At 32.9% G+C, this 14,471-nt stretch overlaps 1 protein-coding gene across 1 annotated transcript; it reads left to right on the forward strand.

Annotated features, from left to right (window-relative positions):
- The first annotated feature begins 3,711 nt into the window (after positions 1-3,711).
- LOC141705867 (single-stranded DNA-binding protein WHY2, mitochondrial-like) lies at positions 3,712-11,974 on the forward strand. The gene is made up of 8 exons (XM_074508736.1): positions 3,712-3,857; positions 4,055-4,140; positions 4,234-4,331; positions 5,505-5,597; positions 6,440-6,534; positions 7,834-7,907; positions 9,116-9,204; positions 11,556-11,974. Exons 1-8 carry the CDS (start codon positions 3,808-3,810, stop codon positions 11,670-11,672), a joined length of 702 nt encoding a protein of 233 aa, XP_074364837.1. The 5' UTR covers positions 3,712-3,807; the 3' UTR covers positions 11,673-11,974.
- Positions 11,975-14,471: the final 2,497 nt, after the last annotated feature.

A 14,471-nucleotide genomic window follows, 5' to 3' on the forward strand; every position in this document is an offset into this window, starting at 1 on the left:
TTTACGGGTAAAATGGCTATTTCATCACTGTAGTCACATGTAACTTGCAAGTTGGTCACCAAGTTAAAAAAGCTTTCAATTGCATAACTAAGTTCATTATATATTGCTATCGTAACACTAAACTTAAAAAAGCTTACACGACCGTTAAAAAACCCTGTGACTTTTAACGGATGAACGTTAGACTTGACGGTCAATGGACATGTTGGAGCCATGTCACGCCACATCATATGCCATGTCAGGTACCCGAAAAGACCCGACTCAGTTACAAAAATATAAAAATTACAATTAAAATTACTTATCTTTGATTAAGCGAGAGTAAAAGAGAGGAGGCAACCAAGCAGCTGGAATTATCGACCGGATCGTCACCTACAATCAATCATGTAAATCCTTTCATTCTCTTTGAATTTCGATTTGAGTTTGCATGTCTCATTCGATTTTGATTTGGTTGATTATTTGTATGTATATTTCATGTATTTGTATGCATATATGAAAACCCTAAATTTATGTTAAGCTGTTAATTATGTATGCATTTTGTATTGGAATGAAACAGGTCTGTGAGAATAATGTTGTATTATGGTGGTGAGTTTATTGTATCTCCTCTTACTAAGATGGAAATATACCAGGCTAAGAAAGTTAAGGTCAAAAATCATATTGATGTTAAAAAAATGGGTGTGGCTCAAATTAAAGGTTTGTTTACTGATGTAGTAGGACATATGGATGGCTTTTACTATTTATCTAATGGTATTAGTCCTGAAAAGGGATATAAGCTGCTTATTAAATATGAACAAGTCCCAGAATTGTATAAGTTAACAACGAATACTAGCGGGGGTGGGGTGGTGAGATTATACATTCACCACATAAATCTTGAGAGGGATAATGATGCTGAAGAGGGAGGAGATAATGAAAATATGGGTGATAAGGAGGAATACAATGAAAATTGTGAGGGTGAAACTGATGATGGTGAGGGTGAGACTGATGAGGAGGAAGTTGAAGAAGAAGGTGATATTAGGGACGGTAGTGATTCTGATTTATCTGACTGTAGAAGAATTAGGGCAGAAGTGAGAAGAGAACATGAAGCATTAGATAAAGAAATGAACCAAGAAATAAGAGAATCTTTAAAAAAGTTTATGAGTCGAGAATCTGAATCAGAATCTGATTATTATTATGATGGGTCCTCTAATAGTGATGATGAGACGGATGAAGACATTGCATATGCTGAACCAAAAGCAAGAAAAAAAAAGTGAGGGTAAATGAGGTTTTTAACATGAGAACAGATGCTAAGAACATCAAATGGGTTCCAGGCCTAATATTTGGGGATAAACAACAAGTCAATGCAACAATCAGGAGGTTTTCTATTGAGACTAGGAGACCACTAAAATATAATGTGGATGACAAGCAGAGGATTTAAGTGATATATGCAAAATGATGTCCTTTTAAAACGTGGTTATCATATTTAAAGGAGAAAGAGTATTGGGAGGTGAAGACAGTAAATGATGAACATAATTGCATATATCACTATGCAAACAAACTTGTAAGTGTTAAGTTTTTAGCAGAGGTATATGGTAACATGATTAGAAGAAATCCTAGTTTGAAGCTCAAAGAAATGCAAGAAGAAATAAAGAAAGACCTGAAGGTAGAAGTAAGTGAGGCCACAACTTGTAGACTGAGACAGAGGGCCTTGAGCCAAGTACAAGAAGAGATGGTCAAACACTTTGCAGGGCTGAGAAGGTTTGCATGTGAGATTTTAGGGAGTAACAAAAAAACACAGTAAAGATCACCAAAACATGGGTTAATGAAGCAGATGCTCCACATTTTCAGAGGTTTTATATTTGTTATGATCAATTGAAACAGGGCTGGAAAGATGGATGTAGGCCGGTACTAGGTCTTGACGATTGTTTTTTAAAAACTGTATGTAGTGGACAGTTGTTATCAGCAATAGGCAGAGATGGAAATGACATAATTCTCCCACCATCATTTGTGAAGCAGTTGAGGGGGAGGCCTAAACGGCAAAGGAGAAGGGAAGGTTGGGAGGGGGCTATAGGAAGGCTGAAGAAGGGAGCAAAAAGTTCATTGTCTAAGATGGGGAGGGTTATGCACTGTACTACATGCAGACAGAGGGGACATAAGAGGGGGAAATGCCCAAACAAGTCTGCTGGTTACATGAAAAAAGTGCCGAAAAAGGGCTCCAAAGAGGAAGAACATGACTGCAGAAGAGGCTGAAATAAATGAAGAAATGGATAAAGGTCAGATTGAAAGAGAGACAGGTGAGGCATAATTAATGGATGGGGTTTTTATGGCTGAAACTGAAATGAATGCACCACCACCTAATACTCCCAGAAGAAGCCAAATATTGGAGGAACAAAGTCAGTCTCCTAACACACAAATGCCTAGTCAAAAAATGATGTTTGTAAGTAGTTTACTGTCAAATTTGGAGATTTAGTTAAATTTGTTCAAAGCATCAACAAATACCTTAATTATTTTTCTGTTTTAATACAGATGCCTATACCAAATATTAGAGCAGCACATGAGAGCACTTGGACTCCACCTCCCTCAATACCACTATCACATGGGGTTGGGACCAGTAAAAGGGGAAGACCAAAGCTTCCAGTAAAGCGATTCACAGCACCAAGGCAGAAGAACCATTGACTGAAGCACTTTAAACTTTTTAATTATTAAGTTATTTGCAATCGAGAACTATTGTATTAGTATGTGGGGGACATGATACTTTCGATGCTATTTTGCTTATTGTAACTGCATAATGTTGCAGGAATCTTGACTATCTAATGCATTTCACAATCTTTTTTCGTTTCATTCATGTTTTTATTTATGTTTACTTCTTCTTTTGAAGTTAAATTTCATAGAATTGAGAATACATACATAATCAGTTACAATTGCATAACATAAACTAGTCAATTTTTATTACACTTTAACAACCAAGTAATTAGAACAAGTACAAATGAAAAAATAAACATCCAAAGTGTTATTTTCATTACATTTGTTGCTTTCTTCACTTCCTTCTCCATCACATCCAATTTCCTCACACAAACATCATCGATTTGCATATCTTCCATCTTCTCCAACTTTTTTTCAGTACCTTAATTTCATCCTTTTACATCGTCAATTCGGAAAATAATCCATTGATTACTTCTCTACCTCGATCTGTGTACTCCAGATCAATCCACATGAAAAAATTGCAACTTCTCGACTCCTTAAACCCGCTACAACCATAAAATCTCCTACCCGGATTTTTGTTCCAGATTTCCATGCCGACCAAACACCAGCTTCGATTTCACACCAGCAATTGACAATACCCATTCTACCCGAACTTGTCGATCTCATATCTTCACACCAACTGCTACTATTAACGGAGGTTGAGGACCTCATTATATTTTAAGAACAACAAAAGAAGAAATAAATAGAATTAATGTGAAGAATAAGTTATGGGCCGGGTTTATAAATAAAATCTTTAATTTAGGTTTCAATTGGGTGGGTACTATCAGGTAGCCAATGCCATGTAAGCAAACCGTTAGAGTTTTAACGGGACTGAAAATAATGACCAATTTGAATTTTTTTAAATACTTCATTAGTTGACTGAAATTTTTTTAACTTGGTAACCAACTTGCAAATTACATGTGATTACAGTGATGAAATAGTCATTTTACCCCATATTTTACACATTTTTGTAAAATAAAAGTCACTCCAAAAGTCAAACTCCAAAAACATAAGAAATGAAAAAGCCCTGTAACTAACGCGCGCTGGTGAATTATTTGCATCCCAAAACCTCTCCGACGGTAAAACCCTAAAACAATGGCTGCTTTTCTCAGACGTGCCCAACCATTTTTACGCCCAATTGCTCGGTAATTATACACTCTCTCTATATTAATATTACGATTGTGTCTAATTGTATCTGTAATCACTTTGCTCATATCTTTATTAACACTCAAAAACACACACACAGAGCAAGTCTTGAGTTTCAATTGAGTTAGCGTGTGTATGTTTTGGTGTGACATATATATATGTAAACATGTTTGAATTGGATTTTTCATTTGTTTAGGGAGAATGTTGCGAATATTTCTAGACAACAATGGTTTATGTCCAAAGCTTACATTTCCACTGCTACCCAGAGCTTCTCCACCGATGGTTTCGACTTTATTTTATCGAAAACTTTTGAATATTAGGGTCTGGTTGGTTTGCGTTTCTGACTAATGAATGCTTGTTTTTTGGAGTATTTAGGGAGAACTTCGGAGCGAGTTTTTGCAAATTATAACATTTACAAGGGGAAAGCTGCACTCTCTGCTTCTCCTAGGCTCCCACAGTTCAGTAAATTAGATGTACGTTTTTTCCCTGCTTAGAATAATGCTTCTTTAAAAAATTAAATTTTAATTGATGAGACAGTTGTTATGATAAAATAATTTTTCAAGTTTTTATCCTTAATGTGTATTTTAGTGAAAATTGCGGTCTTTAGTAGTTCATTAGGTTCACAATGGGTCACATTTTAGAATGTTGTAAATTGATGTAGAACAAAAAGGAAAATATGAGGGTTGTTGTGGGGTATGACTATGACCTCAATATCATGGTTGTTACAGTGTGAAGTACGAAGTTTTGTACACTTTAATGTGCGATTTCATTAAACTTTGACTAATTTAAAGAAATGATCATGTTATACTTATACAAAAGCTTGCTGTTAAATATAACAGGCAATATTTGTGAAATCATAAAATGTAGGTCAATATGATCTCTTTGTTTCAATTTCATAATTGTATATAGATCAATATTAGCTAATGGATTATTAAGAACTTCATGGCTCTGTATGTTTAGATTAATGATGCCTGAAATTGGGTATTTGCTCTGATCTTTGCTATATTTTGTCCTTAAGCTATCCTATTGACCAGATTTTAATCAATTTTTGCGGAAAATGATATCCGAGAAGAGTATGGGATTAAATCCTCCGCCAAAAATGAAGTACAAAGTGAAAGAAAATAGTTCATATGATTTAAGTGAAGGATAATGTATTGACACAATGAGTGAAAAATTCTATTATTCTATATAGTTTACGGCTCATAATTCTTTCAAACAACAAGCAGTTTTGTTGGTAGTTAAATGGTTAAGCGGTCGCTCTTCATGAAATTGTTTCATTCCAATTTTTGTTATTTGCAGTATTGACCAGTATAATTTAGATTGGTTTCATTGTGGGGACTAAAAGGGGGTCTTTATAACATACTCCTTTCTTCCCCAAATAAATCTGACGGTCTTATGGTCATCAAGATTATGCCCATGCTAGTACTTCTGCCTCTCTCTCTCTCACACTAAATCTCTTCCTTTCTTTCTTGTTATAGTCAGTGTAAAGTTAATACTAATTCTCAGTTTTTAGGGTCATTTATAAGATTTGCATATTGGATTCACTCTCATTTTCGTGTATATAGTAAATGGAGTTATATTTTTTCATTTCGCTTATAGTACAAAGTTAATTTTTGATTTTGCTTGATCAATTTTTTTTCTTACAGTCTGGAAGTCTCAAAGTTGATCGCCAAGGTACCATCATGTTGTCATTTACCCCTGCCATCGGGGAACGCAAATACGATTGGGAAAAGAAGCAGGTACGTCTGACTGTTGAATTCATTTGTAGTTTATTGATTCGAATCATGTGCTGTAAATATGTTTCTAGAGAAATCAATGAGTATCAGAATAATTAGTAAGAGGACTTTGAATCTTGAGCTAATTGGCTGCAGTTCCATGCCTTTAAACCTGTCTGTGATTTTGTATAAAGAAGTGGGAGGGAGATCCTGAGTCATATGAAATTGATCTGACAATATAGGTTCTCGAAACATGTGATCAAACTTTAGTGGATGTTTGTTATTAATGTTCAACAAAGTGGCATGTATTGTTTCTGCATGGATGCCCTTTTACTGGAATATAAACATTTTTCTAAGGTGAGATGCGTGTTTTTAAATATCAGGGGTTTGCATTTTTAAGAAGTCTACCATAATTTTGTTAATAATTTCTTTGGAAAAATCCCACTTTGCTTTAGACAAGGTTCTTAGTATCTGATTTTGCCTAGATGATTGTTTAATGGACAAACAAAAATGCATTGTATAAGGTTTAGTCTCCATTGATCACCTCTAACCACATTGAGGTTGCACAAACCAAGCAAAGAAAAACAGGGCTTCAATTTACAAAGGCAGTCTATTAGGCTTTATATCATAGTCAGCTTGATTTCTCGTTAAAACGTGGTGTATATATAACTTAGTATCTTGTGTTCTTATGAAAAGGTTTAAATTAGTGGTTCCTGTTGCTTCCGATAGTCTTTTAATTTTTCTTCGACAATCTTTTGCTCCTTGTACAAGTCATTTTGTTTGTTATCTTTAGCTTTATCTAATTCCTCTACGCTTGTAGTTTTCTTTTTTAAATTTACTCAACTGACTGTTTATAAGGCTTGTAGCTCTTTGCTTTATCGCCCACGGAGATTGGATCACTGATAAGTTTGGGTCCAGACGAAGCTTGTGAATTTTTTCATGATCCTTCGATGAAGTCAAGGTACATGCTAAAGATATATTGGATTTTTATATTTTTTCGAAATCATGTTTCTTCAATTTTTGTAATATTGTTTGTTTATTTAATATGTTTACAATTAAACTGGAAATTCTTCCCTCTGGTGCTATTCATGCCTTACTGGCAGATTGGTCTATACCTTTGTAATGTGTTGTTTTAGTTAATCAAATTTTCAGGTTTCCAAATAATAGATAAAATTTTGCAATGGGAATTCTGTTATTGAGATAGTAATAGGATCTGCTGGACACAAGTGTAAATTAGTGTGTCTGGATGAATTTTAGGTTTATTATTAGGATGGTGGTTTTGTTAAATATGAAAAGATTTAACATTTTTTTCCGAGTTAATTGCACTTTGCAACCCCCATCTTTCATTTAAAATCAAAACAGTAGATCTACTTTGCAAAATACAGTTTGCAACCCTTAACTTTCAATATCAACTACAACATGCATCCGTTGCGGTTATAAAATTGAAATTGAGGTGTTAATATTAATAACTAAAATTTCAGATTAATTAAAATATTTATTTTAATGCATTTTTTACATGAAAAATATTATAGTTATTTTCTATCAGTAATACTCTAAATTAATCATAATGTTAAGTACTTAAAATATATTTATTAAGCAAAATATATGTTTATATATATAATCATAAAGTTTCTAAATATATCTAAATTTTAAAATTTTAAAAATTATACTGAGTAATAAAATAATTGACATTAATATTATTTTTATAATTTAAAATTCTAAATTTTAGTTTAATTTAAAAAATAAAATTATTATTTAAATATTTTGCTGAATTTCAATTTTACCCTCCACAATATAAATATTTTTTTAACAAAATGGTTAAAGGGATTCATATTGTATTTGATGTCTAAAGTTAGGGGTTGCAAACTGTACTTTTGAAAGTAAGTATATAGTTTAGTTATTCAATGAAAGGTAGGGGTTGCAAAGTGCAATTAATTCTTTTTTTCCTACTTAATATAACAATTAACACTGATTTGGGAATACCTCTTATTGACTTAGGAATTTTGCAGAAAGTTAAATTTGTAGTATGTTCTTTTTTCAAGTGAAGTTACTCTTCAAAAGTCATGCAAACCTACCTATATGGTGCACTTTATTGTATTATTTATGTGTTCTTTATTTTTTCCTTTTTCTAACAGTGAGTTCTCTGGGGTTTAATCATGGTCACATGTTTCCTTCTTCTATTTCCATTTTTTTGTAACATGTTCAATTTATTGAAGTTTTCTTCCATTGATATGGATTTATAAAACTCTTAATATTACAGCAACGCTGGCCAAGTGAGGAAGACATTACAAGTAAAGCCACATGCTGATGGTAGTGGATATTTCATAACTTTGAGTAAGTCTCAATAGTCAATGTCTGTATTTATACTTGTTTATATCGGAAAATAAAATTTATATTTTGAATTGCCGACATTATGGTGTCACACGTGTTTTAAGTTGTCATGAGTATTTCAAGTAATGATCTGTATATGACATTTTCCAACCTTTCGTGATTGTATGCTCCTGTAAAACCACCCATATAATGCAATTGTAATTTTACTCTTAGTATGATTTAATTTTAATGGCAATAATGTTCTTGCGGAGTAGATGGTACATGGTTCATAATATGATCTTTTGTTTTTGTGTAATTACAATATACTTGGGGGTCATTTCAGCTATATGAATAAATATTGGTGAATAATTAAAATTTCTAAGTTATCTGAATATACTCCCTTTGTTTTTTCATAGATGACGTTTAACTTTCTGGCACACATGTTTAGGAGATTTGACCACATAGTTAAAATTATTTTTTCAAAAAGTTCTTTTTGTAGATAAAAGTTTTGATCTAATATTTTTCTTCAAAAAAAGAATTTTTTAAATATAATGATTCTAACTATGTGGTCAACCCTCTTAAACATGTGTGCCAGAAAGTCAAACGTCATATATTAAAAAACAGAGGGAGTATTAAGAATCTGAATCCATAATGAATTTGAATCTTTATTTCTCTGGAAGAGAAAACTAAACAGCGAACATTGTCAATTATTAGTAGTGTTTGTGCGGCAGCCAATATGCATAAGGCTTTTAGTTTACCTTGGTCTTAATCCTTATGGTCAATTGCTAAAGAACCAGCCATGGCAATAGTGTGGCCAGCTAACTTCGTCGCCAGTTTGTATATGAAGTTTTCCCACTACAATATGATTCCTTCTCTATTTCTTTTGAAATGGAGACGACCATGAACCTTTGGAATGATTTTTGTCATGCTTGTTATGTGCACCATTATTTATATATAGCCATCAATATTTTGTATGCTGTGGTTGCTGAATATGCTGTCCTTAACTTGAGCAAGCTCATTGACTGTGTCGTAACTTGGATAAACCGAGCACAGCTAGATGAAAATTTGTAAACTTCGTGTGTATAATCAGGATATTAAAACTATGCCCTGTTGGGGACTAGAATTTAATGTCATCATAAGCACACAGCAAAATTGAGCTACCTGTTGCTTATATGCTTTTGTAAGTTTGTAACAACTAATTATATTGTCCATCCATGGAATTTTCTTTGCAGGTGTTGTGAACAATGTCCAGAAAATCAGCGAGCGATTAACAGTTCCTGTTACTAAAGCTGAGTTTGCAGTGATGCGTACTGCTTTCAGTGTATGATATCTTCCAACCTTTGTTTTGTACATTTATTTTGAAAGTATAAATAAAATTCTGGTTGTTTTTTTATATAAAAATACCAGTCACTAATTTCCTTTTATACTGGATATAGTTTGCTACATCTTCTTTCTTTATTTTAGCTGAGATTTGCTAATTACGGTTTTATGTTGTCACGGTACAGCCTGTGGACCAGAATGGTCCCTTTATCTTCGAATTAAGAACAAAAAACATCTTTTGGGGAAATATCTAGTTGCTAAAATCTCAATAAGATGTAATTTCATATGTTTCTCCATTAAGGATATCTTTCACGGTTCATTCAAAATTAAATTGAAAAGGCAATATGGGTTAACTCAAAACCTGGATATTATTTTAAGTTCAATTCAACAGACTAGATGCATATTTGGGTTGAATAGTTTGCAGGTCTGTACATGTGAAGGTACATGAATAGCTTGGCTGGGATAGGTCTGCCTAATGTATAATTATACGAGTCTAACTATGTGCTACAATATCTCCTGTTTTTGATGATACATAAAAGACTTCAAGTTACCCCGTTTATCTTGTAGGCCTGTATTAGGTCAACTATATTAGTATACTTTCTTAGGGGATGATAAAAATGGGGAATTTTGACTGAAAATAAATGAAGTATAATTTCCCCTTTCACAATTTGTACTCGACATTGCTATTTTAAGTAAATAAGCAAAGTATAAATGTTAATTAGAAATGTGTATCGATGTTTATTCGCTTTTGCAAGTAATAATCACTCGAAGTATAATTAGAAGTTTGTACTTGACATTGCTTTCTTGCTGATGGAAATCTCCACCGGCCCCGTTGGTTCCAGACAATATATGCACCAGTCAATGTGGGTAATTAATTGATTTTGGTGGATAATGGTGTGCGGAGCAAATAATACCCTAAATGAAAAATGCGGATATTGGATGGAATAATGGATATAATCGTTGCGTCCCTGCTTCGGACTTGGCCTTAGTTTACAGTTATGTTCTTAGTTTCTAGTTTAAAATCGTAGTTTAGTTGAGCAAGACCCAACGCGTGACACACATTTGTACTTGGTTAGGTATAAAATTTAAATTTATACTATCACATTCAAAGTTATTTCAGTAAAATTTAGCAAAAAAAAAGTTATTACAATAAGTTTTAAATATACAAAAATATCAGGAATTTTTAAATAACAATTGTAAACAAGTATTTATTATACTAACTATTTTTTTATTAGAAACAAAATAATAATAAATAATTAAATAAAAAAGAATAAATAATTATTAGTGGATAATATCTGTTCCCTACCCGTATATAAACAGGCTGGGTTGGATATTGGTAATGAATGCATATCGGATAATTATCTTTATATGCGGAGCGGATAGCTGATGCTATAAAACCCACCCCAAACCCTACCCATTGCCATTCCTCTAATTTAGAGGAAGTTGCTTGAATAAGGAATTTAAAAATTGGGGAATTGTGCTCATGTAATTATAGATTCAACAAACATGTCAGTCCCAAGATTCGAGCGTGGGAATGCTACATATATAGGATCTGATATGCGCACACCCCCATTTATACGTGCACACCCATTTGTTAGAATTATGACTAAATTATCCTTGTTGAACACTAAAAAAGCTTGGAGTTAAATGTGTGCATGAAGGTAGTATGGTCCTAATGCCAATAAAGGGTGTGCACATATCGGCTATGTTTGATGTGTTGTACATGAGAAAATCCATCAACAAAACTAAAAATTTTTGTGGATGTAACAAATTCATTATTCAATCATCATAACACGAGGATATAAGTGTGTGTGTGTGTGGAAGTGAATCTAGACAGCAATATATATTGCAAATTAACATAAATACTCTTATGTTGTAACTTGTAAAGTTAGTTTTAAACATCAATTTGGAGTACAAAATGTGAGAGAATATTTGTTGGGATTGTGATGTAGGACATGATTTCGAAAGAAAAGAACTGCCCATTCGAGTACAATTAGTAAGAAATAAAGTTGATCCAACTAGTTGTTTCTGGCCAAAGTTGTGAGTTCCTATCACAGGGATTCTCTTGTATATTATATCAACTGTGACAAGGGGAGTAATTTTTAGCAGGGTACCCCGAAAAAATCTATACAAATATTTAATAACTATTCTGAATATACCACTATATGTGAAAACAATGTTGCGGCTGCATCTTCTCTCAATATGAGTAAAACTTTGGCACAGATGTCTATTAGTGTGAGTTCAATATGAAGCAGGTCCTCACTTTTTTGCCTGCTGGCATCCCCATGCAAGTGTCTTTTATAATGCTATGCTTTATATGTGTTCTGATCAAGGAGTTATTTACTATTGCAGTTTGCTTTACCTCACATTATGGGCTGGGACCGATACGTCAACCAGCCTCCTAAAAGCATTGAAAATAGCGCGCGGATGGTGGATCCTCAGGTTAAGAGTTTAGAATGGGATAGATGAGTAGCAGTTCACGTGTAACATCAAGTATATATGGTGCTGGAAGTTTGTATAATTTGATTGCAATATAGCACTTGCTGTGAAGAAGCTTTGTAGTTCCTTTTCTGCGGTAAAGGTCATTTTGCACTTGTTTGACGGAATTACTTCTAAGATGTCGCCTTCCCAGTTTAAATTTGTATTTTGGTTACTACTAGTCTCTCAAGATGCTGTTTGTCTGTTATGCTATACTGATGCATGCAGTAACTGATCTTTGAAAATAGACCTTGTTCAAAACTGGTTTTTAAATTTTAATCATTTCTGTGCTATTATGTAACATATAACTTACTATTTGACATAGGAGACATGGTTAAATAAAACATTATTTATAAAATGATACAAGCTTAATTAGATTACTTGTTTTCTTTGTAAATGTTAAAGGTTCTAGGTTCAGTGAAGGCAGTTGCACACATAAATGTGTAAAATATTATACGAATAATTATGATAATTAGTTTTAGTCTGAGCCAAGTGATAAACACATTTGACCTAAATGAGTTGGTTGTCTTGCAGATATTAATTTCCTGCAAATAAGGCTATGTTTTAATTATGTACAATGGATCTGATCTGGTAGATTCGCACGTCAACTTTGCCGTAGTGTCAAACACCGTACTGCCCTTCCCTCATTTCCGTACCATTTCTTGTATGTTCACAGCTGTATATACAACTATCTTAGTATATGTTAATCGTGTTTTAATTCTTTTGCCAACTTGTTTATGTTTAATCCTAACATGCACTTTGTGTACCTGTAGATGATTTAGCACATTTAATGGACTTGAGTTACTTCTAATATGAGCTGACTAGCTCTTACAGTGTTGACAGTTTTGTCCATCTTGTGTCGATCACTTTATCTGCAACTACATCCCCCAACATTAGCTAGAGTGTTGAAGATTAATTTGATTCTTCAATAGATACACAAGCTATTTATTTTTTATTTTTTCTCTTTTATTTAATATGACCAAATTCCTTGTATAGTTCTTTTTCTTTCCTTTCTTTTTTCGCATATTGAAGTTGTATACAGAATAAGTTCCGTTACTTTCCTATCATTGTGACCTAAATTTACAAGGACTTGGTAACTATTGATGCTAGTTTTTTTTTTCTTGGTTATACAACATGTCCCTGCTCTTTTGGTTTCAAACTTATAGAAAATATGCGATACTCGGTGTTTTTTTCATACATGAAATGGCGGGCATTCTAATAGAGAAGGCTAGAAACTTTACATAATTGAAGCTGGACGATGAACAACTCAGTTGATCTTAAATAGACAAAATAGGTAAAAAAAAAATTAAAAAAAAATCAAGTCTGGTAATATTATTTAGAATTAGAATAAATTTCGCTGGTACAAGTTGTATATTTTTATGTTAGGAACCACCTCTGTAGTCAACTATGTTCACCTTAAAAACATGTTCGCAATACAATCTGTGCCAAACACTCCCCTGATTAAATGAACATTTGATGATTTAATAAAACACCTATTGGAATATTTTACTATTTAAACTCTGAGATATATTAGAGCTCCCGAAACTCTTTCCATAACGGTTTTCAAATGATAATGTGTCAACTAGCTATTGATCATTGTTTTATAAATTAATTGAACCCCGTATATATTAATATGAGGTCCATCAATTAAAATATGTGTAATTCGGAAACAAATTTAAAATCCATTTTGATACCAAGCATTGCTCTTCCCGGATAGAAAAAAATAGAAGTAATAACTAATTACTAATTTTTTGTATTACTTTCTCTCTTGTCCATTATTCTAATTTGGGAGATCCAATTTCTTCTATTTTTTCTTCTTCAATTCTATTGTCTTAGACATCCCTTCTTTTCACTTTCCTCCCAGAAAATATTGGTAGGACGGGGTAAAATAAATTATGATGTTCTTATTATTTACAGCGTAATAAAGCAAAAAAGATTGGAAAGAGAAAAGAGGAAAATCTTCAAAAGACATCGGAGTAAATGAAATGAAATGAAATTATAAAATTGGATGTTAATTCCATGATCTTCAAAATGGTGTATTAGGAGACAAAAAGACAGTATTAAGAAAACATTAGCCTTATGTTATCTCCCTCTCCCTACACCCTGTTTCCCCTATCATTACTCTGTATCTTCAATTCATACATTCGTATCCACTCAAATCTATTTATTATATCATCAACCATCCTTTTAATTTTATAAACCTCCCATCTGCTTTTAATAATTAATATTATTATTGTTAATTTGTTGAAAATATTTATTGGGATGATGGCTAATAATCCAGGTTGATATTCTCGAAAACAATGTAATTGAACATGACCATTATTTCATATTTTGAGTAGAGTTTCAATCTAGGTTCGTCCGAATTTCAATTTAATTACAGTTTCAACACGGGATGATACGAAAATTGTTTTTCAGTTTAATTAACTGTTGTAAATTTATCTGCGCTGACCTTTAATGAGCAAAATCTTCACGTTCATAACGGGTGAAGGACAAATTTAGTCTATTTTTACATAAAATTGACAAAAATAACCAATTTCTGAAAAGTTGGCCAACTTTAACCGATGGGATACCCAACTGTCAGTGGAGTATCCACTTTATACAAGATACCCAACTGGCAGTGAGTATACACTTTATACAAGATACCCAACTGGCAGTGGAGTATCCCATATATGAAATACCCAACTACCAGTGGAGTATCTTATACAAATTGGGATACCCAACTGACAGTGGAGTATTCAATCGGGCAAAATTGGCCACTTTTTTCACAATGACTATTTTTGTTAAATTTTT

This window comes from Apium graveolens, chromosome 2, assembly GCF_009905375.1.
Source record: "Apium graveolens cultivar Ventura chromosome 2, ASM990537v1, whole genome shotgun sequence".
Taxonomy (NCBI): Eukaryota; Viridiplantae; Streptophyta; class Magnoliopsida; order Apiales; family Apiaceae; genus Apium; species Apium graveolens.